The following is a 25,296-nucleotide window of genomic DNA, read 5'->3' on the forward strand; positions in this document are numbered from 1 at the left end:
CCCCAAATGATGATTTCTAGAGAGAAAAAAATTACTGTTGAATTGCTACAAGCCTAATCTAGGTGGAAAACAAGAAAATTTATATGAAAACTGCCATTTGCAGCTGTTGATTGTTGTTCTTTGTTCTTTTTTTTCAATGCCATTAAGAATCCAACTCTCTTCCAGTCTAATCCAAAATACTGTTTAATGCCAGATTACAAAATGCCTAGCAACCAGAACGCGAGCCGCGCCTATTGTCTAAGGTGAATCAGGTTGTCTTGAATTTTTCAATGTCTTCTTTTTGTGTATGTCAAAAGTAACAAAACAGTCACTTTTTAAATGTCACGCTGTTTCTTCGTTACTTTTAGTAGAAAATAAACAACATGACGTCGTCAAGCACTGTTAGGAAATTGAAAACTAAGCGCGTTCTATTCGAAAAGTTAAACTTTGCTTTAATTTTGGCCAAAGTATTCGGTAAACTAGAAGACTATAGCGCGTTTGCTTCGGCCCTGCTATCGTCATCGTCATCACCATTATTGAAAACTGGCGCAAATTCTATACCAAACAGACAAATTGAGTAGCTACAAATAATAAAATATCAAGCAAAAGATTCAATGCCTATTTTACTGACATTTTTCAAAAATAGCAACCGACAACACTCACTCCAGATTTCACTACTTATCACTGGTGATCCATCTGTTTCATTATTTATTCGAGTCAAATCATAATCAATTCAAATCTAACCGGAAAGGAATCAAATCAGTTGGCAATATGAAATTCGAATCAGCAATCTACCATTTTTTAAGGTGACTTATTTTAGTTTATTGAAATATTTTCAAAGTTCTTACCTTGTTTACGGTGTTTCCTCTTTATCCAATGATTCCAGCTTAATTCCTTCGATAGTCTTTTCTTTCCACTTCCACTTTTGGCCTGTCTAAAAATACAAATCATAAAATAAATTATATTGCCGCGTGCGCTTTTTTGTCACGATTTAAAAATACCAAAATTTCCAATTTAACTACCCGTGTGTTAGTTGGTAAAGGACGCCATCAAAAATGACTTGAGATCCCAAGAACTTTCTCGTCTCTTACTAGATTTTGCGTTTTACATTTTTTTTTTGAGTGGGGCCGTCATTGATTTGTCAAATAGAGAGTGACTTTGAAACGAAGAAAGACGTCTACGAGAATTCGCAACCGTCACTTGTCCACCAACCCCTCGCCCCAATCTGCGCACTTCACCGCTAAGTGCTTATTAGTCTTTTCCCCCCACCCTCACCCCCAAGACACAGGCCAACTTATCAGTCTCCCTCCCTTCCCCCCCTCCCACCCCAAAGATAACAACTTTTCAGTGCCTGACTCTGAATCCAGCTTCCCGGTTAAACTAGAAAACTGACAGTCTATTAAACAGTTGAGCGACCATTTTTTGTAAAAGAAATTTACTTACATCATTATAAAGCTCCTCCATTGTGATTCCAGCTTGCTCTATTGGAACACGCCTTCCTCTTCCAGTTTTATCAACTGAAAATTAAAATTTTGAACATTATAGCTCCGCTACACAATACTGAAGCAAAATTCCAAAATTTAAAATTTGAACTCGGTTCAAGAAAGTAAAATAATAGACCCTTCTCCAAAATGGAGGATACAGATTTGAATGAGTTAAAATTGAACTGAATGAAAAACTGATACCAACTCTGGAAAGAGCACCTTTAGTTTAGTAGCCTTGCAAAGTTTCAGCGTATTAGATTTTATATCAGCTTAGGAAATGTAAGATGAAAATTGAAAAATTTACAGAGGTTTGTATGACTGAGTGTATACGTCATACCCCCAGTCATACAAGCATCTGTAAATTTTTCATTTTTCAACTTACATTTTCTCAGCTGATATTGCACCTGATAAGCTGAAACTTTGCAGGGTTACTAAAGTAAAAGTGCTCTTTCTAGTGCTGGTATACGTTTTTAATTTTTAACTTATTTGAATTTTCGGCCGCCACTTTGGAGAAAGGTCTATTACAATGTAGACTTTTAACTCAGTTTCTCATGCCAAGTTTGATCAGATTCGAATTAACACTGCAGAAATCGCAATTTACATCACCATTTCTTATTACTGAACACGGTAATCTGCGATCAGCGAAATGCCCTATTAAAGGGCGGGGCTTCGACTGTAGAATTTTAGAAAATAAAATAGACAAAACCCCAAGAAATCCTCTGGAATTTTCATCCGATGTTCTAAGCTTGTACACAAGTACTATCGGCTTCCCCTTACTCCACCTTCTTTTCTCTCCTTTATAACCATTCTCAAAATATCAAAGAAAATTAGAAAATTGAAATCAAGTTCCCCGTGGGATTGTTATTAAAATTGACCTGTATTATATTTAGCCTGACAAGGGATGGGGGGGAGGGGGGGGGGGACGGGGGTGACTAAGGTAGAATTAAAAAAAAAAAAACCCGATGAAAATGAAAGGAACAGGTAGCCCCTGTCGTCCTCTATGATGTTGGCTTGTTAATAAAATTGGTGGATATTCTATATGTCCTGATTTAGCTTCAATCAATTTAAGAAAAACATTAGCCTTAGTTATTATATCATTAAGTCCTCACCTTTAAGGTATTTCTCAGTTTATTCAATTATTCCAGTTTGTTCTCTTGTACTGTTTTGTCCCTTTTCAATATTTAATTTGCTGCATTTGCGTTGACCTGTAATCAAAAATGTTCACATGATTAAGTGATTAAATTAACATTCGCGTTCAACAAAGATTGGAACCCTGTTACAATCCAAAATGGCTATGTACAGACCTCGTAGGCCATAGAAGTAGGAGACATACAGCTTATATTAAATCCTAATGTGGCACTAACTACGAGGGAGATTGGTAACGGGTAACAAGTGTGTTGGAAAGTGCTGTGAGGAGTAACACATACTCGGGTTAGCTTGAATTGTATTCAACAGAAACTTTTGAACCTAAGGTAGCGTATCACTTACCCAAGAAAAATGTTCTCAATAATTGTATGTTTTATTATTTGTGGACATTCAAACACAAAGTAGAAAATGGGAACTTGCATGTATGAAGATAATTATCTTACCTGAAACAAATGTTCATTCTCAGTCAGGGTTTCCTCCTCTCTTTAGGCCAGTCTGAGTAAAAATCTGCCTGTAGAGATAAAAATTATTAAATTCTCAGCCTCGGATATTGCATTGCTAGCGTTCTGATTGGTTCACTAAATCCCGGTTATCAGCTCATATACCGTAGTTTGACCTTATATGGAAAACGATTGCCCCAGGTGTCGCTAAGCTAATTTTTTTTTTCGGCGGGAAGCGAAAGTTTCTTCGGAAAAATGGAGAAAAAAAAAAGAAAAGAAAGAAATACCAGACAATGCCATCTCAATATACCAACTACAATAAAAGTCACAAAGTTCGGTATGACACTATTTAATGGTACGTATCTCTGAAGTTTCATTTAAAAATCTTTAAAATTGCAAGATTTTACGATTTAGATCACATAACAACAACAACAACAATAACAACTGGTTACCTTAAAAAATTTCAGGATGGCTTGCAAATCCTGGCGGTAAGAGGTTAAAACCGATCGAAGAAATTTCTCAGGAAGAGCTTTATGCCTGCCTTTATGTTTTTACGCATTTACGAGGACTCCAGTTACAAAAGTTCATCTATGAAATCCGTACGAGCGGCGGCCATAATGTTCGTTTCCGTCGCCCTTCACCACTCAGCAAAACATTTGCACAAATGTACACAGCTCTTACGCTTCTCGATAACCTTGAAGTTTAAAAACTTGCAGTGAATGCTTGTCTCAGTTAGGTTGTACCTCGTACACTTGGACTTGCCTGAAGTGTTTCTGACTGATCAGCTGTTCCGCTGTTTGATCGTGAGCATCCATGTTTCAGGAAATTTCAGTTTCGTTTTCTCTATTGATGTTGTTAGGGTGAAGTCTTGTGACCTACAGGTACACCAGTGTTGGGTTGCGGTCAATAAATTTAATTATTTTGAAGAAACTACAATCAACTTTCACCAACCAAGCTGCAAACCGTTTGTGCACGTTTGCACTGTTTCAGCAAACAAACATTTCTTTCTTTCTTTCTTTCTTTATTTATTTATTTATTTAAAACAGCGATTAGATAATAAAATATGTTGTTTAGCTGAGAGTTGCATTATATGGGTGGGTATGTTTACAAACCAGTTTTTATCTCCTTTTAACCTTTGGGTGAGGGGAAACAAATGACCCATAAAATTACCCAGCTATATCACACATCTTTCTGCTAAATTAAGCAATGTTTTTTGTAAGACAATTTTTTTTCAGTCATAGACTTGAAACAAAAACCTCAGAAAGAGTGTCCCAGAGTCTTGTATTGCCACATTTTTTGTCGTACAAAACCATTACTAAAACCAACCTACTGTAACATGTACTCTCAAAGACATTCATCAAACACTTGACTACTAAGCAACTACTCATTACCACTGTTTAATTATCGTCACATCCAGGAACCCAGATTGTTCATTGTACCAGTCACAACAATTAAAATGTAAGAGGAAAGCGACTGGTAGTGGCACAACAAACAATCCATGTCAATGGGACCTGCTATAATCATCCCACTGACAAGGTATCAAGTCATTCTACTCCTAACTAGTAAGCTGGGATATCATGCGTTTTACAACAGCTTGCTAAAGTTAACTCGAGAAGCTGTGTCGACAGGGCAAAAGATATTGAGACAAGATCTATGGATGGTTGTCTCTGTCAAAAGAGTCATAATGCATGACACAATTTTCTCAGGATCTCACACAGACAAAGGTCTTTAATTAGCATGCTGAAGAACTACCACTATCATACCATGACGTTTCTATAACAAAGTTCAACAGGTATAGAAAGCAAAAGAATAAAACATTCAAATTGGGAGAAAAATCATCAAAGCCAAACCAACTTCTCAAAACAAATTACTGAAAATGTACAATTATAAAAACTGGGAGAGATCTGATGTTAACCAGCGCCCAGTTGTTCGAAAGCTGGTTAACGGTAACACATGATTAAAAGTTAACCGAGGTTTGTATCTCAGTCGTTAAAATGTTTTTAAAAGCTGATTTTTAGCTAAAGCAAAGAAACGTCTAAGTGAAAACTGATGGGCAAAATTCTTTTGGAAAAATACTTATTGATTAGTAAATAAATACGAATCAAAGTTCATGTTAATCCAGGATTAGCTTAATTGGGCTTTGAACAACTGGACCCTGAAGTTTAAATTTTGCACTGTCCAGACACAACAAAGTAAAGTGGAATCTCCCTGGCTAAACCTGGGTTCTTCTTAACCCTGTGATCGTGATCAGAATCTACTCTCTCCTTACAACAGCACCACTTGATTAAACATACGTGACATGAGAACAAAGGCAATGATCACCAAAGATGAAACAGCTTGATTTGAACAAAAATTCTCCCAACTAGTATTCTAAGAAGAATACAGATAACAGTGGGGAGAGAATGTATGTGTTGACATCCAGGTTTAAGGGGTTAACTTCTTACTACCTTAAATTAATGGCTGCAGGCTATCAGGAGTATTGAAACTAAGGGCATCCAACAACCAATCATGGCAACATATTTTAGACTAGGGAAACCAACCACCTGGACTCCTAACTTTGGTGCTTTGAGCTTGTTGGAACAATTTTAGGCAACAACATTGTGCTATGAAGCTATTTACTTTTGGATATCATTGTACAGCAATCTAAAACTTCTGAGACACAACAACCTTGTTTTCCAAGTGTTTGAAAACATGAAACTCCATTGTACTTTATAAAGCTAAGGCCTGGTAAACGTGCCTCATATTAGTTGTAATTTCTCCCAAGTGTAATCATCAGGAAGGGTGCTGCAATTCCTCAGTCGTTACTCTAGACCTTTTCATATCCACTGTGACTCTTTCGTCGTCCAATGACATAAGCAAGAAGTACGATAAGCACGAGACCAGCCAAGGCACAACCAACAGCTATTGGGACAATGTCATTTGAATTTTCTTTTGTTGTTGGTACATTTCCTGTTGGGTTATCTCCGTAGCTTTCATTTTTATCTGTGATAAAAAGCAGGGGACAGAAAGTTTCAATCTGAACCATTTTGAAGAGTTCATACTTTCAACGGCCCCTAGGGCAAACCCTTAGATTACTGTGGTTCCAGCCTTCGATTGTATGGCCAAAAATCCTAAAGGGGGCCTATTTAGATCAAAGCCATTTAAATAATTTTCTGCTTTACTCTTAAGGATGGTGCCTACTTTTGTTACTGCGCATCTTGAGATACTCGGGTTTCTTATGGGTGGTGCCTACCTATACAGGAATATTTTTGCATGGTTTAAAACTATGCGGAGAAAGCAGAATTTGGAAGAACTCTTGGTATTTACGCGGATGCTCTGAGGGGTATACCGTGTCTAAAAACGGGTAGATTTCTTTTTTTTTCCCCTTCGTTGTAGTCACAAATCTGCACATTAATTTATTCATTAAACTCTGCCCTCTCCTTGTGGGGATGTATTGTTCTGATTGTCCTCAACAAAAGCAGGCCAATGAAAATCCATTCTTGTCGCGTATATCGCGAGGGAGGGGACCTACTCATCCCTACCTGTGTGACATCAAAGCATCATTTGATTTATTCATTAAACCTGGATTAAATTTGTGGCGGCCATATTGTTAACATGTCATGGACTCAAGTGTGCCGTTTTCAAACGGAAAATTAACCATTTTGAAGCGGTAAATCGAAAGAATAACTTCTAAGAAGCACTCAACATTTAAAACGGTGGAAATTGGAGAGTTCCTGGCAAAGGAATCGTGCTTTGTTTGACAGTTGTAGAGCTACGATGAGACTGAGAAGAGGTCATTGATACGCTTATGTTATCATAATGGTACCACCATAAGTAGAATAACACAAGGGAAACAACATAACACGATCTTCGTGACTCAAACTATTCCATTAGCAACGATACTTTTATCAATATGCAAAGCATACAATAATATTGGAATAAATGATTCAGCCACAGCATCACGCGTTAATGCCAGTATAGGCATCTTGTTAATTCTAAAAAATGCATGGTTACCCCCCATTTTCTTTTTGGATTCCAACAGCCCTTGCTAAGATCTGCTTTTCTCACATAGTAATAAACTGCACAAAAATACCTCTGCATTAGTAGGCATTAAATAGGACATTTCTGAGTTGTTTTGAACCTCACTATGAAAGCGAGGCTAAGTGCAAAGCTTTTCATATGAAAATTAGTTTTGTTTGCATAGGAATGAAAACTTATCTTCCTAAAAAAAACCCATGCATGAAGCCTCGCTTTCATAATGAGGTTCAAAGCAGCATTAACTTTTTATTCTTTGAAAGAAATCTTTAAGTGTATCCATTTAAATAAAAGCTATTGAGCAGTACATTCCTGTAGTACTGTTTATTATACAATGCGAGGTGGTTCCAATTTTGAATATAAGGAATAAATCAAATTAGCATGGTAGGTGTATCGAATGGTCCCATTTAATTTAAAAGTGCTCGCAAAATTTGGCCTTTGCTCGAATTGCTCGCAAGAATTACACGGGTGCTCACTTGCTTGTGCTCGCAAAATTTTTGCAACTGCTCGTATGCTCGTTAACATGTGCTCGATTCCTCGAAATTTCGTTAATCCCCCTTTTGTAGTTATTATTTGTACATATATAAACGATAAATCAGTTACCCTCGATTGCATCTACCCATGAACGCACGCGCCCAAAACATGTTTTCACGTGACGTCAAACGTCTGAGTTTCAGGTGTCAAACTTTTACGTTTTCCCGCCCAAATGTGTGGTTCACTCTGTTCTCTTGACCGTTCACTGTCAGCGTGGTCAAGAAACTCTTGTGTGCAAGCTATGGCCTATGGGCTTGTTAACACTGAAATATAGCCGGGTAAATGTTATTGCTGCCAGCAGTTTGAAGGCTGAAACAGAGCCTCCGATTTCGCGGCCGATAAATGAAGAAATGAAGTGCCTAATACTCGGAAAGTTTTAAAACTACGGGCAACCTCCAAGATGCAATAAAAAGTGGTGCCATTTTTGCTGGAAAGTTTGCATGAATGTTGCGGCCGAAACAGGTCACGTGACCTAATTTACATATATCATGCATGTCGATGTGATGACATTTTAGAAAAATATAACGCTTCTGAAGTCTCACGATGTTCTGGTTAAATCTTCATTAGATAGACCACCCCCTCGCTTTTTCCAGTAAATAACTAGAGACCGGCATGTCTTAATTTTCCTGAGAACGAATTAAGGACTTGGAAAATGTCTACCTAGAGAATAGGCCTGCAAATTTAAACGGGGTAGGTAAAACTGAGCTTACATTAGATAATTTGCAGAAAAATAGCTGAGATGCCCACAAGATAGAGTTTGCAGGCCTATCAATCGGCCACGTGTACAATTCATGGCTATTTACGATATCCCAATTGTTCATGTAATAAAACTTAGTATTGCTAAAGTAAAAGGTGAAGTTAACTTGCATTTTTGAGGTTTTGGTAACAGTTCAAAAATCAGGGACTATCAGTCGAAGAATGCGTTCAACAACGTCAAAGAAAAAGAGTAAAAATGTTGTTGCCTGCGTTCCTACAAAATATTGTGGCCTTTTAAAAGGAAAATTTGTGTACCCTTACACATTTTTACTCTTTGGATTCTTCAGCTGAAAATTTAAACTAATTCCCCAAATTTACGAGCTGCTGTTGACTACTTTTTTTCTCCATTTAACGACGTATTTTCACCCACCGACCGAAAGCAAATGTTTGAGGTGACCTTTCGCTAACGAAAACGCTTGTTTTTCAGTTCTTCACAATTTAATCCGAATTTCCGAGGCTGGTAACGTCTCTCCAAACAATTGTTCCACGAAATACTTACTTTGATTCATATTCTTGGAAACCCATGGTATAAAGTTTCTAACATAGGTATAGACTCCGTACTTTCCAGGACTTGCACATTTATAACCCCAGCTCGTGATTCCCTCAAGAAACCACGTGTTGTTGAACTCACACACCAAAGGCCCACCACTATCACCTTGACAAGAATCGACTCCACCCTGATCTCTACCAGCACAAAGCATCGTGTTATCAATCTGATGAGGATACGCACGGACACAACGTCCTCTCGATACCAATGGCACAGGAGCCTCCATGAGTACATTTGGCGAACTACCTTGGTAAGTTAGCGTTCCCCAGCCTGTTATCCAGCATTTCTTCAAATTGTTATCAAAAGGAAGAGGATGACTGACATTTGGCATACAAACAAGTCCAATACCTCTCCCAAGAGCTGCGGGTTTTGCGAGTTTCATAAGGGCGATATCGTTGCTTTCGGACAGTGGTCTACTGTAGTTTTCGTGTTTAATGATTTTGGCAACAGCGACTTCCTGCTCAGTTGCAACACTTCCGTTTGTTCTGTAGTGAGCTCCCAACCTAAAATGTACACAGCAAATATTGAGCAAAAGGGTAACGTATGAAGTCAACCTTACAAGAAGTGAGTGTTGAATTGCATGTAAATGGTCGTTGTGAACTAAAGTTGAAAAAATTAAGCCAACCATCCTTGTTTCAATTTATAAAATTAAGGTTTCCTCCGTTATGATATTTTGGAATAACAGATTGAGGCCTTTGACCTCACGTCTACAATCGTCATGAAAGGTGCAGTAATATTTATTCCCTGTCTTGCTTTTGTTGCAAATAGAACGCTTTGAATAGTTGCTTATGTAACTTTCACCAAATGAGTTTTCTGGTCACCGTGTTGATTTATATGAGGGAGCTTTAGCATTGACTTTTTTCAAAGACGACGGCGACGTCTGTGACTGATGAAGACTGGGGTGGAGTCTGGGTTTTTCCCGCCGAAAAACTTTTAGCTTTCCCCGACGGAAACGTCGTCACCAGGGGCGGGGGAGAACACTCCATACCGCCTGGCAGTTTTTTTGTATCAGAATCATCCAACAAAAGTTGACGTCACATCCGGTCAAATTGGCGCCCAGCAGCCTGTCTCGGCGAAGTCGAATGATGGCGTCCGGGTCAGGCTTGATTTCTTCGGATTTTTGAGCCATCCGTATCAGGAATTGTGAACTGTGGATATGAAAGATGTTGTAGAGATATTGCTTTGACTTCATGAGCAAGGGTTTTCCAAAGAAGTGATTTTTTTCTATTGTTTTGACGGAAAATACGAGACAGCTAAGCGTCGTGTCATGGCGAAAATTTCACACTCTCAAAACGAGTGGCGTTCAGACTTTTGGTTCTTGTGGCTTCTGATCGTTCGAAAGCTGAAATTTTAATAGCCTATCCCGTGTGCAACATAATGGAGGAGACATCGTCAGTCATAGTTTGCAGTGTTAACATCGGGAACCTAATTATCACTCGACGTGAAGTGTTGGAAGCCTGTATCATTGGAGCTGTTCCAATTGTCTTCGTTGTAAGAGACTCGTAATCTTCCAGGTGAGTAAATGTAGTTATCTTCATTTCCAGTTCTTTTCTGCTGACGTGAGTACCTTTACATGTGGGCTTTAGAGTAATAAGTCGGTTTTGTGCTTCGTAGTTCTTTAATAAAGACGCAAGTGACGTTCAATTAATAAATAGCTATAGTAATTCTCTTATCTGAAATGCATTCATATTATGTTGTCCTGCCAGTGCAGGCTTGAGGAGGGGCTTGAGTCAGAAAGTGTTTATTGGCATTAGTAATAACATTTAAAGGCCCATTGTCACTTACCGGACGTGATGTTCCACGCATTGAAACGCGAATACCAATCACAGCAGATAAAATAATACATTACCTAGAAGTGATGGCGAAAAATCCCAAAATTTCGCATTAACAGCGGTGAACCATAAGTGGAAACTCGATTGACGTGAAGCATTGTTCAATAAAATAAATACCGACTAACGTCTCTGATTTCGGATTGCAAATACTCGACGACGGTCTTGCAACCATACCCTGTCTAGGACGGGTCCAGGGCAGACTCGTTTGAAATTATATACCCTGTTCAGGGCAGAGAGGCCAAAAACCATACCCTATCCAGCGGCACGTCTCCGTATAGCCCATATAGGGGAGTACCCCCCCCCCCACCGGGGGGGGGTTATCAAAGGACACATGGAAGGCCAAATGGACTTTGAAAACTCTTTATGGCTGACAATGTCATTTGTACATCATATAATTATTTACCAGTTATTTCAGTTATGTTAGTTGGTGCCAAATATTTAAGGGTGGGGAATTGTCTTTTTCTCTGTGTCCAAGGTTGGGGAAGAGAACATGAAGTAAAAAAATATATATATATTTGCAAATTCCTGGAGGTTATCTATCAGCAGTAACTGACCCATACATTAAGTTCAAATAACATTGTCTCCTTTGAACCAATGAAATTCAAAGTTCATTTTGACAAGGAATATTGAGTTCTGTTCAATTCAATGAAAAATCAAAAGTTCAATAACCACACCATCAGTTCAAAAACCACACATCAATTCAGTGACAGTAGACCAATGTAACAAAAACTATAGGTGATGTGTTTTCAATTTTCTCTCCTTGATGCTTGTCAAGGATGCAAATGAGAGGCCTGCTTGTAAATTTTAGATTAGTTCAATTCAAAGATGGCTTAAAAATTTAATCACCACACCAAAACAAAATTAAAAATTTAATCACCACACCAAAACAACAAACCCCCCACCCCGCCAAAAAAAGGGGGGGATTATATAAATGTATATATATTTATTTATAACCACCTGGGTGATAGCAGACCTCAAAATAAAGAGAATTTACTGGTGTGGGTGTTTTTAGTTCAATGGGTCCTGCAGGTAGGGAAAGAGAAGGAAGTGGACAATTTAATTGAATTCGATTCAATTTTATTCACACTTATTACAACGAAATACAATGTATTTTATAGTAAGAAAAAATTAAACGTGGAGAGCACTTTATTGAATGATTTTACCTTCTACGGAAGAAGTGCATAGTGGTCAAAGGAGCAAGGCTTTCGTGTTAGCCACTTGACAAATTGACAGCAGTTTTCTATGGTCTTTACTCTTATAGACAATAAAATGATGTCAAACAATGTTCAAAACCCAAGTGGAACCACGAGCCACAGGCTCGTGGTTTCACAGCCAAGTTTTGGACATTTTATGGCGTTATTTTATGGTCTATAAGAAAACTGCTGCCAATTTGTTTTTTACAATAACATGGAAAAAGTACGAGCGGAATTGGCAATTTTTTTTCGTTGAAAAAGCGTGCGTTACATCTGACGTCATTTTTATTGTCTGTACTTTTATAGACAATAGCTATGAACCAATCAGCGCGCCGGAATTTGAACAGTTATTGTAAAATACCTCTGTGCAATTAAATAAAATAGGGGAAAGTAGAATTGATAATACTGATTGAAGAGCTCTGCTAGTTAAATTAGGCTTGGGAGATGAAAATACAACAGTAAGGAAAAAAGTGTTTACAGCAAATATATAAGTATATAGTATGCGTTAAATTTTTTTAATATTGTTAATGTTTGGCTATCAAGTAGAAAAAGTTTGAAAAAAAAAACATTGTGGCGCAGACACTTAACTTCCATTGGAATTGTTTCCCAGGTTTGTGATGCCACTACTGTAAACCGTGCTAAACCATAATTAGTTCTAGAAAATGGTCTGTACAGGTTTTGACTAGTGGCAAATCTGATATTATATTTATGGATATCACAAGCTAGGGAAACAAGATCATGGATTGCAGGGGGTGTTTTTTTAATTGTATTGTAATTTATGCACAAGGGAACCAATTTTCAACTTAAAAATGTTCTCTAGCTTAAGGATTTCTAATATCTAGAGTAAAATGTTGCATTATCTCTTTTGTGTGCAAAGAAGATGCAGTGAAGGCAGTAATATGGCTTATTTTTATCTTTTTTTAATTTTGTTTGGCATGCAGTACCCCAGCTCATTGACCCGTAATTTCAATACGGATATATGAGCATATAGTATAGTTGTTTAAGCGTATTCATAGAGACATAGTATCTAAGTTTATATAAAATTCCAATTCCAAACAAATATGTTTGCATTATATTAATAGGCTTTATAAGTTATATTACCATAATTTAATTTAGAATTTTCCTTACCTACATGAAATTTTTAGGGATGTACTGTTTTTAATTTTTCGTTTTAATTATTTTATTTTTAGAGATTTAAACAAAAACTCAAAAAGAAAGAGACCAGCAAATCCCCCTGAGACGGCAAGAAAGGAAACAGACAGCAAAAGGAAGAATGCGACAAGACTGGGAGTAACTGCAATGGCCACTTAGCTACAGTGTATATGATTTATTATAATTTACTGTGTCAAAGTCTAATAAATGTCTGCTGACAATAATTTTCACATTGGTGTACAGCATCATGTTTGATTACATTGACGTATTCCTATGATCCAAAATTTGGTCAGTCAAGCTGACCAGCCATATGCCTTAGCTGGGCAGCCACCCACTGGGCCTCCATTACTGTTTTTTTTTTTTTAATATGTTCGCTTTACTTTTTAACCGACTCTTCTTGTCTCTTGACTCTTCTTTCAATTGCCACAATCCCTGTTTCCCTTTTAACAAGCTCCTCCTTGTCTTCTGCTAACTGTATGGCCATCGCAGTTTCTTCCAGTCTTGTTGCTTTTTTCCGTTCGATGTCTGTTTCCTTTCTAGCTGTTTTAGGGGGATTTGCCGGTCTCTTTCCTTTTGAGTTTTTGTTTGAATCTCTAAAAATAAAATAATTAAAAACATTAAATCCCTAAAAATTTCATGCAGGTAAGGAAAATTCTAAACTATGGTAATATAACTTATAAACCCTATTATAATGCAAACATATTTGTCCACTTCCTTCCCTTTCCCTACCTGCAAGATCCATTGAACTAAAAACACCCACAGCAGTACATTTTCTTAATTTTGAGGTCTGCTATCACCCAGGTGGTTAACAAATATATATATTTATATAATCCCCTCCCCCTTTTTTTTTGGGGGGGGGGGGGGGGTGGGAGGTTTGTTGTTTTGGTGTGGTGATTGAATTTTTAAGCCTTCTTTGAATTGAACTAATATGAAATTTACAAGCAGGCCTCTCATTTGCATCCTTGACAAACATGAAGAAGAGAAAGTTGAAAACACATCACCTATAGTTTTTCTTACATAAGCCTACTGTCACTGAACTGATGTGTGTTTTTTGAACTATTGCTATGGTCATTTGACTTTTTGATTTTCAATGAACCATAGGACTTCTAGATTTTTACAAATTTACCAACGGACCACTAATCTGCATCATTGACAAGAAGGAAGTAGAACTATGTACAAGAAAAAGCTACATTATTGGGCAGCTGTTGCCAAATATGATTACAAAGACAAACAAAACAATGGATAAGTGGGCAATAGATTTTTAAATGCATGTAAGCCTGTTACCATTATTTGTAATACATAGATACTTGTTAGTTTCACTTGTACTTTCTGCCTACTCTAAATATGGACCACGCTCCCGTAAAACCCTCTCCCCTCCCCTCTCCTCTTATCTGTCCCATTGGAATAAAAAACCTCTCACCTGTAGTTATTCTTACAATAATTGAGGTCTACTGTCACTGAACTGATGTGTGGTTTTTGAACTGACTGTGTGGTTATTGAACTTTTGATTTTTCATTGAATATTGAACAGAACTCAATATTCCTTGTCAAAATGAACTTTGAATTTCAATGTAATTAGAACTTAATGTATGGGTCAATTTCTGCTGATAGATAACCTCCAGGAATTTGCAGATATACATGTATATTTTTCTACTTTAAGTTCTCTTCCCGAACCTTGGACACAGAGAAAAAGACAATTCCCCACCCTTAAATATTTGGCACCAACTAACATAACTGAAATAACTGGCAAATAATTATTTGATGTACAAATGACATTGTCAGCCATAAAGAGTTTTCAAAGTCCATTTGGCCTTCCATGTGTCCTTTGATAACCCAAAGAGGACTTCAAAACAAGGTAAGAACATCAGTCATGCCACTTGTCTGTGGCTTGTGGCATACTGTTTGTTCTTACCACAATTTGATGTCACATGTGCATAATTATAGTGCAAATAAAAAGCCTTAACCCATGAGCACCCAAGTGGTGAGAGTGCAGATGAGATAAAGGGTGAAGGGGTTGTTTCTTTCATTATTCAATCCGGGGGGGGGGGGGGGGTACTCCCCTATATGGGCTATACGGGGACGTGCCGCTGGATAGGGTATGGTTTTGGCGTCTCTGCCCTGAACAGGGTATATAATTTCAAGCGAGTCTGTCCTGGACCCGTCCTAGACAGGGTATGGTTGCAAGACTGTCGTCTTGTATCTGGCAATCTGAAATCAGAGATGTTAGTCTGTATTTATTTTAGTGAACAATGCTTCACGTCAATTAAGTTTCCACTTAAGGTTCACAGCTGTTAATGCGAAATTTTGGGATTTTTTTGCCATCGCTTCTACGAAGTGTATTATTTTATCTGTTGTGATTGGTGTTCGCGTTTCAATGCGTGGAACATCACGTCCGGTAAGTGACAGTGGGCCTTTGTTATTACTATTGCCAATAAACACGTGTGTAACACAAGAGATAGATGTTGTCCTTTGTCCTAAATAGGGTCTTAAAATAGAGGGCGCTGTCCTACACAGGGTAGGTATTTAAGGTTATTTTCGTCCTAAACAGGGTCAGGGTTTCAAACCCCCAGCAGCACCCCTATACCCAAACATGGGTCAAGTGTCCCCCCCCCCCCCCCGGGTATTCAATACTTGAGAAATAATGTCATTCGCAATAATGCTATTTAATTTATTGTTTAAGATGGCTTGACATCAATAACTTTAACAACTGTCTCACACTAGCAATATGAACCAGGCCACGCAGATACATTTTCTGACTCAAGCCCCTCCTCAAGCCTGCACTGGCAGGACAACATAATATGAATGCATTTCAGATAAGAGAATTACTATAGCTATTTATTAATTGAACGTCACTTGCGTCTTTATTAAAGAACTACGAAGCACAAAACCGACTTATTACTCTAAAGCCCACATGTAAAGGTACTCACGTCAGCAGAAAAGAACTGGAAATGAAGATAACTACATTTACTCACCTGGAAGATTACGAGTCTCTTACAACGAAGACAATTGGAACAGCTCCAATGATACAGGCTTCCAACACTTCACGTCGAGTGATAATTAGGTTCCCGATGTTAACACTGCAAACTATGACTGACGATGTCTCCTCCATTATGTTGCACATGGGATAGGCTATTAAAATTTCAGCTTTCGAACGATCAGAAGCCACAAGAACCAAAAGTCTGAACGCCACTCGTTTTGAGAGTGTGAAATTTTCGCCATGACACGACGCTTAGCTGTCTCGTATTTTCCGTCAAAACAATAGAAAAAAATCACTTCTTTGGAAAGCCCTTGCTCATGAAGTCAAAGCAATATCTTTACAACATCTTTCATATCCACAGTTCACAATTCCTGATACGGATGGCTCAAAAATCCGAAGAAATCAAGCCTGACCCGGACGCCATCATTCGACTTCGCCGAGACAGGCTGCTGGGCGCCAATTTGACCGGATGTGACGTCAACTTTTGTTGGATGATTCAGATACAAAAATTTGATGAGTCTTCTGCCCCGCCCCTGGTCGTCACTTGTCGCTTGTGCCTTGCAAAACAAAACTCAAAGGCTTGAAGATGAATTAATTTAAGAGCATTCAGTAATTGCTCTTACTTGGCTATGTTGTTTACGATAAAGAGTTTGTCCTTCTTTATCACATACGCTTATACATCCAAAAATCCTAATTTTTTATAACAGCAATATGACACGATCAATCTCGATGACATCAATTCAGCCGAATAAAAAAAAAAGTCCTCGCTTTGCTGAAGCACTGCAAATGCCTCCGACTTTCCACTGTCAACAAAGGAGTGTGTGCGACAGCATTGAAGGACTGTGTATGCTTTTGAGAAGAGTGTCCTATCCTTGCAGGTAAGTGACATGATTCCTCGATTTGGGAGACCGGCATCTGTTATGCCTTATAACAAATCACACCTTAAACTACATCTACAAAACCCACGAACACCTAATAACAGAATAGAATAGAAATATCTTAAATCCTCGTGCCCCCCAGTGCTATACTGATTCCATCTCGAAGAAAGTAGCTCCGCTTAAAAATTGCTTCGGATTCGTCCATGGAACCGTCAGGCCGACCTACAGAAAAGGACTTGCTCAGGGAGTTGCTTACAATGGACGTAAAAAGGTTCATCCCCTGAAATCCAATCACTGGTATTTCCTAATGTATTAATTGGAAATTAATACATGGGCCAGTAGGCAAGTAGTAAAACCAAATTCTAACTGTATGTTGCCTAGTTCGTGTTAAGGCTTTCGGAAATGAAATAAGAAAGAAATGGTAGATATTGACTACCTGGAAGAAAAAATTGTACTCATGTTTTGTGGAGAAAGCAAAACTTGCTGTTCTCGCGTCCACGCGCAGGGAGGACGGCTGCCTACCAAAATGTAAGACGTCTACCAAAAAAAAGTCCTACTTCCGGTCACCGTCGCCATCGCAGACTGAGAATCTGAGTTGCTAAAGGTGCCTTTTATATGTTGTCACGATCAAATGTCGTTTATGGGTTTTGACATTCGCTATCTTCATAAAAGTGGTTTATTCATTCATGCAGTGGAAGATAAATCGTCACGAGCTTCTAAACTTATGCTAAATACTGTTTAGGCTGTCTGTCAGTCGGCTGAGATGTTTTTCCGGCTTAAGTTTTTGATAAACGTTAGTAACGTTTTTACAAGTCAGAGTCGTACACATGTTAGATTGTATTCCCTGGTGAAAATCTTTCGAGGATCTTTAAAGATCCTCAAAGATCTTCATGAAGATCTTCGAGGATCCTTATGAAGATCTTTAAGGATCCTTAAACAATCTTGCAAAGATCTTTAAGGATCCTCAAAAATCCTTGCCAAGATCCTTAAGGATCCTCAACTTTCTTGCCAAAATCCTTGAAGATCTTGGCCAAGATCTTTGAGGATTCTCAAAGATCCTTAAGGATCCTTGCAGATCTTGCCAAGATCTTGTCAAGATCTTTAAGGATCCTTTGCAGATCTTGCCAGGATCTTTGAGGATCTGCAAAGATCCTTTGCAGAACTTGCCAAGATCTTTGAGGATCTTCAATTATGTCGCCAAAGATCTTAAAAGGATTTTCAAGGATCCTTTGCAGACCTTTTCAAGATCTTTGAGGATCTTCAATAACCTTGCCAAAGATCTTCAAGGATCCTACAGGATCCTTTGCAGCTCTTGCCAAGATCTTTGAAGATCTTCAATAATCTTGCAAAAGATCTTCAAGGATCTTGAATGAACCTTTTCAAGATCTTGTACTACTTTGAACTTTCGAAAATCACAAAAACATTTGTGACTGAAATTTCTGGTGAATCTCAGAATAAGCTGTTGAGAATGTACATGTAGTATGTAGATGAAAAAGAACATCAGCATGTCATAAAAGGGATAATTTTATTGAACAATCCCTAACTTATTTTAGTTAAGACTCAGGAATTTATTTGTATATAAATGTAGGTCTACAATGCTAAATCAATACAAAATAACTTGTGTAAATAAAATCAGAAATAGAAACATAACTTTTAATATGTATTGTGAAAGAATAATATTCAGCAGATGGATATTTTACCTCAACCATGATGGACAAAATTTTGACTACAACATTAAGCCTGGGTGATCATGATCCTAATGTTAATGTACAAGAAACTGTAATAATTTTTATTCTAAAATTTGGTTTGACAATTGCCAGTGAAAACGTTTGTACAAGAAAACATAATAACAGAAAAACAATAACTTATAGCAAGCTCTGATTATGTACAAAAGTTCTAATGACAAGGCTACACAGTGCAACAAATTTCAACAGATGTTGTTCGCAACATTAGTGCAAGTCAAAATCCCTCTTTAAATTATCAGCCTTTAACAAAACTTAAAAGTTACTGCCTTGTCTGCACAACTTTAACACATTTATAGTGGCTCAGAAAAATTGTAGTTTTTCCCTCGTGATGACCCACAAAATGTGGAATAACTATATTCTAGATAATGAATAATGTAACAAAACAGTGCAATCACAACATCAACAAATGTTGTGCTACTATAAAAATTTGATAGGCATAATAATTGTGCAAGCACAGTGCTAAAAGACAAAAAAGTACCAATTTGCTTGTAATCTACATGACCAAAACAATTTGACGCTAATTTTCTATTAAACTATCAAACATCAAGTAATGAATTCAAGGCTCAAAGTTACAAAATTTTTTATTTTTTCATTGTTCCTGAGTAGTATATATAGTAGTAGAAGTCACAATTCATAACCATACTAAATCAGTTAAAAATAGGCTCTCCTGCTTACAAGTGACTTAGCTTATTGAGCAGGATTTGGTGACTTCACACACTCTGAAGCTGCAGTCTTGGGTATCGGCCTTGGCAACAACATTGAGTTGAAGACCTACAGCAAAAAGAGAAAAAATCATGCACTTTAGTCAGTTCTTCTGTGTGATTACAGTGTTCACATTCGTTTTTAACTGATGGTGCTATTTTATTGTACATGTGGGCATTATAATACTCCACCAAATGACCTTCAACCTTAATCAAATCACAGGCAAATTAAAGTAATGTTATACTCGATCGAATAAGTCACCACACAAATAAAGCTTGCAATTGATTCTCAGTACAACTACAATCATATGATTGTTCATCTCAACTAGCGCTACAACTACAAACTTACCCCATAAAAACATTTGTAAATGTTTTATTTTAAAAATAAATAGGAAATGGCTACCTCGACAACCGAGATCAGATGAATTTGTAGCTAAATTCACAGAAGCACATGCATTCATTTGGTTGAATTGTGCATCACATTTTCAAGCCAGCCTTTTATCAAAATCATTGATATTAAAGCCTACCTGTTTCTAAAAAGTAGTTGTCTACGATTTGTTGCTTAAAGCCATCATTTTCTAGCTTAAAAGAAGAAAAAACCGAGGAAATGTGCCTTGTTTTATTGAGTCCTGCAAAAATCCAAAAGAAACGGTCTTTCTGCGAGCCTGCAGTGTATAGCTGCTGACCAAATTTGGCCTTGCTCGTGCCCAGTCTTCCAAGTCTGATGGAAATCCAAGATGGCCGCCGCTCTTGGCCCGGTGGTTTCCTTGTTTCCTTTATAAAAGAAGTATTGTGCAAGAAAGCGACAAGGTAATCATTTTATGAAGACTGTGAGAAAACTTTTAGCTATTGGAAATCACTCTTTATTTATAAGAATGAATTACTGAGTCTGAGTATCACTAAGACACTATCATGCTGCATGACAAGCACTGATCAGACAATCAGCTGAGTAAACTTATTTATTTGTCTATTGAATTATATCCTTTGGTGGGAAGCCATATAAAGCAGGAATCTTGGTGCAACATATCACAAATTTAAATTGCCAAAACGAAATTCCATATTCCACGTACCCGTTTCTCTGAGACATCCAAGCAATAGTTCCAAGCAAAAAACCAGCAGTATTGATGACATTGCATTATTGCAACTTTCAGAGTTTTAGTCAACAGTCTGTACTTTCCAACACCTTTAAGGTATAATTATTTACTCTGGAAGCTCAAACTCAGTAGAAACAGAAATTTTGATTCTTCATTTTAAAAGTGACAATTAAATGTATTTGTTACTAAAGCGGGCAGATCTGTGTGACTTTCTTTCGAACAAACTATTTTAACTCTATATAATTTTATTTGTCCATTATATTATAAATACAATCTAATAGAATCTTATGACTGCTAACTTAGATATAATGGCAGGAGATCTTAGCAAGCTCAATGAGCTTTTCTATGAAGATCCCCTTATTCAAGCTTAGACTAATTACAGGGCAGATGGTGATTTATTATAATTCTAGATAGATTACTTCTAATACTTGCTTTGTCCTAAAACAAAACTAAAAACCTAATAACCTAAGATACTTTGATTTTGCACATAAGCCTTTGTGCTTCTCTTAAGAAAATTATAACCTTGTAATGATTTCAATTCATTTGGTAAATTATTCCAAATATGCACCCCCCTATATTTTAGTGAAAATTTCCCATAATTTGTCCTTTTGTAATCAATATATACATTTGATGCTGAACGAGTACCATGACTATGTATATTCTTATTTAAAGTAAAGTAATTATTAAAATATTTTGGTAAATTATTGCTAAAGTATGAATACATAAAGAGTGCTATATGTACATGTTTAACTCATATATATTAAGAATTTTCAGAGATTGAAATAGCGCCTTGGATTCATCATGATATTTTGAAAAAGTCATTAACCGCACCAATTTTTTCTGTATGATAATTATCGGTTTCAGTCTAGTTTGGTAAGTGCTTGTCCATATTATGCCACAATATGTTAGATATGGATACACCATAGTGTTATATATTGTCTTTAGTGTTTGGATAGATAACACATGTCTAGCCTTGGCCATGATCCCTGTCATTTTCGCTATTTTTGTTGAGATTTGGTCAATATGCTTTCTCCAAGAGAGTTCGTCATCTATATATAAACCAAGAAATTTTGTGTAATTAACCTTATCAATCTGTTGATCATTTATTTTAATTTCAAAAACTTGGTCTAGTTTTTTTCTTTTAGTTTTAAATACCATGAAGTGTGTTTTCTTAACATTTAGAGAAAGCTTATTGCATGAAAGCCAAGATGTGATGTTTTTTAGTTCTTGGTTCATGGTGTTGTATAAAATATCAACATTTTTATGACTATAAAACAAGTTCTTCATCAAGAAACCACAAACGCTCAAATTTGCTGCCTCCACCTGCCCTTTCATCCCACAAGCTTAGGAGCAATAACCGTTTTATAATTCCGGTGTGCAAGACCAATCGTTAAAAGAACTCTTTTATTATTAGTCATTAGTAGTAGTATGTAGTTTTTTAAATAATGTCCTTTTTCCTCTCGCAGAGTTCTATGCATTCTTCTTTATTATATGTTACCTGTAATTATTAAATTTTTTGTATATTTTGTATATATATTTATGTTTTTCAGTTTCATACAATTTAATTATTTGTACACGCAATTCAGTCTTTGGACTGCGAAGTGTATTTGAATAAATGGTCTTATTGATTAATAAAATAAATTACCAAATGCCTACACTGTAATTGCAAGTGTAATGGCCTTTTATTTTCCATCACCTTTTTTTTCTATTTATCATAGGGGTCTTGCAAACATCCTCATTAAATCCTTGACGCTCATGAAGGATCCTGGCAAAGGTCTTTGCAAGATCCTTACTATCAAGGATCCTTTTAAGATCCGTCAAAGATAACTCAGCTTAATTTAAAAATCCTTTAGGAGCCCTGAGGATCCGGACAAAGATCTTTGCAAGATCTTCGAAGAATCCTTATTAAATTGTTGAAGATTTTGGCAAAGATCTCTTGCAAGATCTTTGAAAGGATCTTTTAAAGATTCTTCAAAGATCCTCATTAAATCCTTGAGGATCCTGGCAAAGATCTTTGCAGGATCTTCAAAAGGATCTTTCTAAGATTCTTTAAAGATCCTCATTAAATCCTTGAGGATCCTGGCAAAGATCTTTGCAAGATCTTTAAAAGGAGCTTTCTAAGATTCTTTAAAGATCCTCATTAAATCCTTGAGGTTCCTGGCAAAGATCTTTGCAAGATCTTTAAAAGGATCTTTGTAAGATTCTTCAAAGATCCTCATTAAATCCTTGAGGATCCTGAAGGATCCTTGCAAAGATCTTTGCAAGATCTTTAAAAGGATCTTTGTAAGATTCTTCAAAGATCCTCATCAAATCTTTGAGGATCTTGAAGGATCCTTGCAAAGATCTTTGCAGGAATCTTTGCAAGGATCTTACAAAGATCCTTGCAAGATCCTTACCAATTCCTTGAGGATCTTTGCAGATAGTATAACAAGATCTTGCATATGCAGGATCTTTGAAGATCTTTGGAGGATCTTCAAAGATCCTATAAGGATCCTTTGAGGATCTTTATCTTTAAAGATCTTTGGCAGGTCTTTGAAGATCTTTAAAGATCCTTGAAGATCCTGTGAGGTTTTTCACCAGGGTTATGTGGTGAGTAAGTTTTCATGGAAATCCTATCGTTATTTTACACTTACTTCACTATGAATCTAGACGATGATCTTTTATGTATACAATGAGCAGCTGTCACAACCCAGTAACGATCCACTAAAGATCCACCGCACAAGAGTCTTCCATTGTAGACCAGCATTGCCTGCCACGGCCAGCTATTGACTCTTGAAACTGACCCACCAACAATTCGGCTATGGCTTGGTCGAGATCCACAAAATGCTGGAATAAAAAAATTCCGATATTAAGCGTTGAATAAAAGGAAAACTAGAGTAAAACGTATGCAGTCAACAGCGTCTACTGGTTTTGGTAATTAATTTGTGCGTTGGTCGAACATTTTAAAATCAATTGTATGAAATATTTTTACGAAAATTTCAAGGCAACTTAAAGTTGCACTGCGCAATAGAAACTCATTTCTGTGGTTACATTTCACCACCGCTAAACGCAGTGCTAAAGTTTGAAAGGTTCAAGTTTCATGGAACAGGACTAACCACTGCTTAAATGACAACCATTAATGTTCCCGTCTGTCAGAACTTTTAAAGTCACCGAATATTTTGTATTATTTAATCTTTTTTTATAGCGGATTTAATAGCAACATTTTGAGATAATTTAAGTTTTAATTTTTTTTTCATTGCATTTCATATTAATTTGCTAACCAATTCCTTAACGAATTCCGTCATTGTGGTATTGTGGTGGATGATAAGATAGGATTTTAAATTTAATTAATTACTCCCAAAATAATGTAAAAATTACAAAAATTATTTTGCAATTGATTATCATTAAATACGAGCTAAGTGTAGGCTGTTCCAGAGGACAGAACCGCCAGCTTTGTTTGACAACTTCGTTTGCCTACCTCAGTATTCAAAGTTTACTTTGCTCTGTTTTCTGCTGTTTTTGTTTGTATTTTTTTTTTTGTTTGCTGTTAACTTGTTTCTCGTGGCGGTTAATTTCCAGACCCTGCCTGGTTTGTAATAGTGGCATATACAGGCAAGAGACCATAGTCTCTTGATACAGGTCGATCTAAACTGGAGCTTTTAAAAGACGTTGCAAAGTCATTCGAATTCGTTGACCAGATAGACTGGGCAAATTGTAATTTTTCTTAGACAAACGTTGTGCAATAAAATCTGCTCTACACGACACTAATCAGATTAATTCTGAATTCTCACCATTTCCAGCCTTGGTCAGCATGACAACAACTAACACTAGAAAGGATGAGAAAGAAATGCAATCAAAATGAGTAATTTGGCCATCTATGCGGGCATATAATCGTTTTCATGCTTTACTTCAGTGTATTCGTGTTCAAACCGTAGCAGTACTATTCTAGGAAGTTTCTTGTTCTCATGATAGGACAAGCCTCGTATGATTATATGATATGAGATAGTTCAAGCCCTCTTTGTCGAGCAAACCATGTACTAGATTCTTTCTTTGACTCTTTGGAAAGGCGGTTATGCAATGGTACTTCTTTGTGAAATTTGTGTATTTTCAATGCCTTGAAAGGATTCACCGACTCAACACCAAGTTCGTGCAACAATGGGTCGTTGTGTTTGAAGAACTTATTCTGTTTAAGCACGTTGATGAAATTACTGGATAAAAATAAAGAAAAAAGTCTTTGGTCATGCACTATAAAGGACAGCAATGTAGTTTTCAATAATACATAATACATGTCAGTTGCGGTGTAATTTGGCCAGTGAACGTACTAAAAGAACATAAAATGTCCAGAGCATTTTCGGTACACGGCCAGGAGACTGAATTATGAGATCATATTATGTTTCATGTAATCGTATCAAACACGAGAAGGCGTGTTTCATCAGATATCCAAACACTGAGAAGTAGGTTGAAAAAGCGAGGGGCAGCTGACTTCAAGGTGTTTGGATATCTGGTAAAACACACTTTCGAATGTTCAATATGGCTTCTCAAATGATCAATAATTCTTGGAGAAATTCAGGGCTAAAGTTGGCAAAATTTTATGGTAATTGGGAACGCATTTCCAAACCATGGTCACAGTAGTGATTTTCTTTGTTTTCTCTTGATGAATTATTAATGAGTTTGAGAAGTTGTATATCAAACACGAGGAAGAGTAGTTCATCCAATTTCCGAACACCCAGAAATGTGTTGAAAAAAGAGGTACAGCTGAGTTTTTTAAACCAATTTCGAGGAGTATGGAAATAGGATGAAACACTCTTTCGACTGTTTGATAAAGCTTCTCAAACCATTCTCAAAC

At 36.9% G+C, this 25,296-nt stretch overlaps 1 protein-coding gene and 2 long non-coding RNA genes across 3 annotated transcripts; 1 reads left to right on the forward strand and 2 right to left on the reverse strand.

Annotated features, from left to right (window-relative positions):
* Positions 1-8,474: 8,474 nt before the first annotated feature.
* LOC146482990 (CUB and peptidase domain-containing protein 1-like) lies at positions 8,475-24,368 on the reverse strand. Its single transcript, XM_085106613.1, has 3 exons — positions 24,242-24,368; positions 23,105-23,297; positions 8,475-9,403 (listed from the first exon to the last, which is right to left on the reverse strand). Exons 1-3 carry the CDS (start codon positions 24,261-24,263, stop codon positions 8,785-8,787), a joined length of 834 nt encoding a protein of 277 aa, XP_084962739.1. The 5' UTR covers positions 24,264-24,368; the 3' UTR covers positions 8,475-8,784.
* LOC146482991 (uncharacterized) lies at positions 9,869-13,307 on the forward strand. Its single transcript, XR_014864025.1, has 2 exons — positions 9,869-10,414; positions 13,116-13,307. It is a non-coding gene; the product is annotated as an uncharacterized LOC146482991 (long non-coding RNA).
* LOC146482992 (uncharacterized) lies at positions 13,238-16,559 on the reverse strand. Its single transcript, XR_014864026.1, has 2 exons — positions 16,049-16,559; positions 13,238-13,670 (listed from the first exon to the last, which is right to left on the reverse strand). It is a non-coding gene; the product is annotated as an uncharacterized LOC146482992 (long non-coding RNA).
* Positions 24,369-25,296: the final 928 nt, after the last annotated feature.

The sequence above is a fragment of the Pavona decussata genome, unplaced genomic scaffold (genome assembly GCF_977016875.1).
Source record: "Pavona decussata unplaced genomic scaffold, jaPavDecu1.1 SCAFFOLD_41, whole genome shotgun sequence".
Lineage (NCBI taxonomy): Eukaryota > Metazoa > Cnidaria > Anthozoa > Scleractinia > Agariciidae > Pavona > Pavona decussata.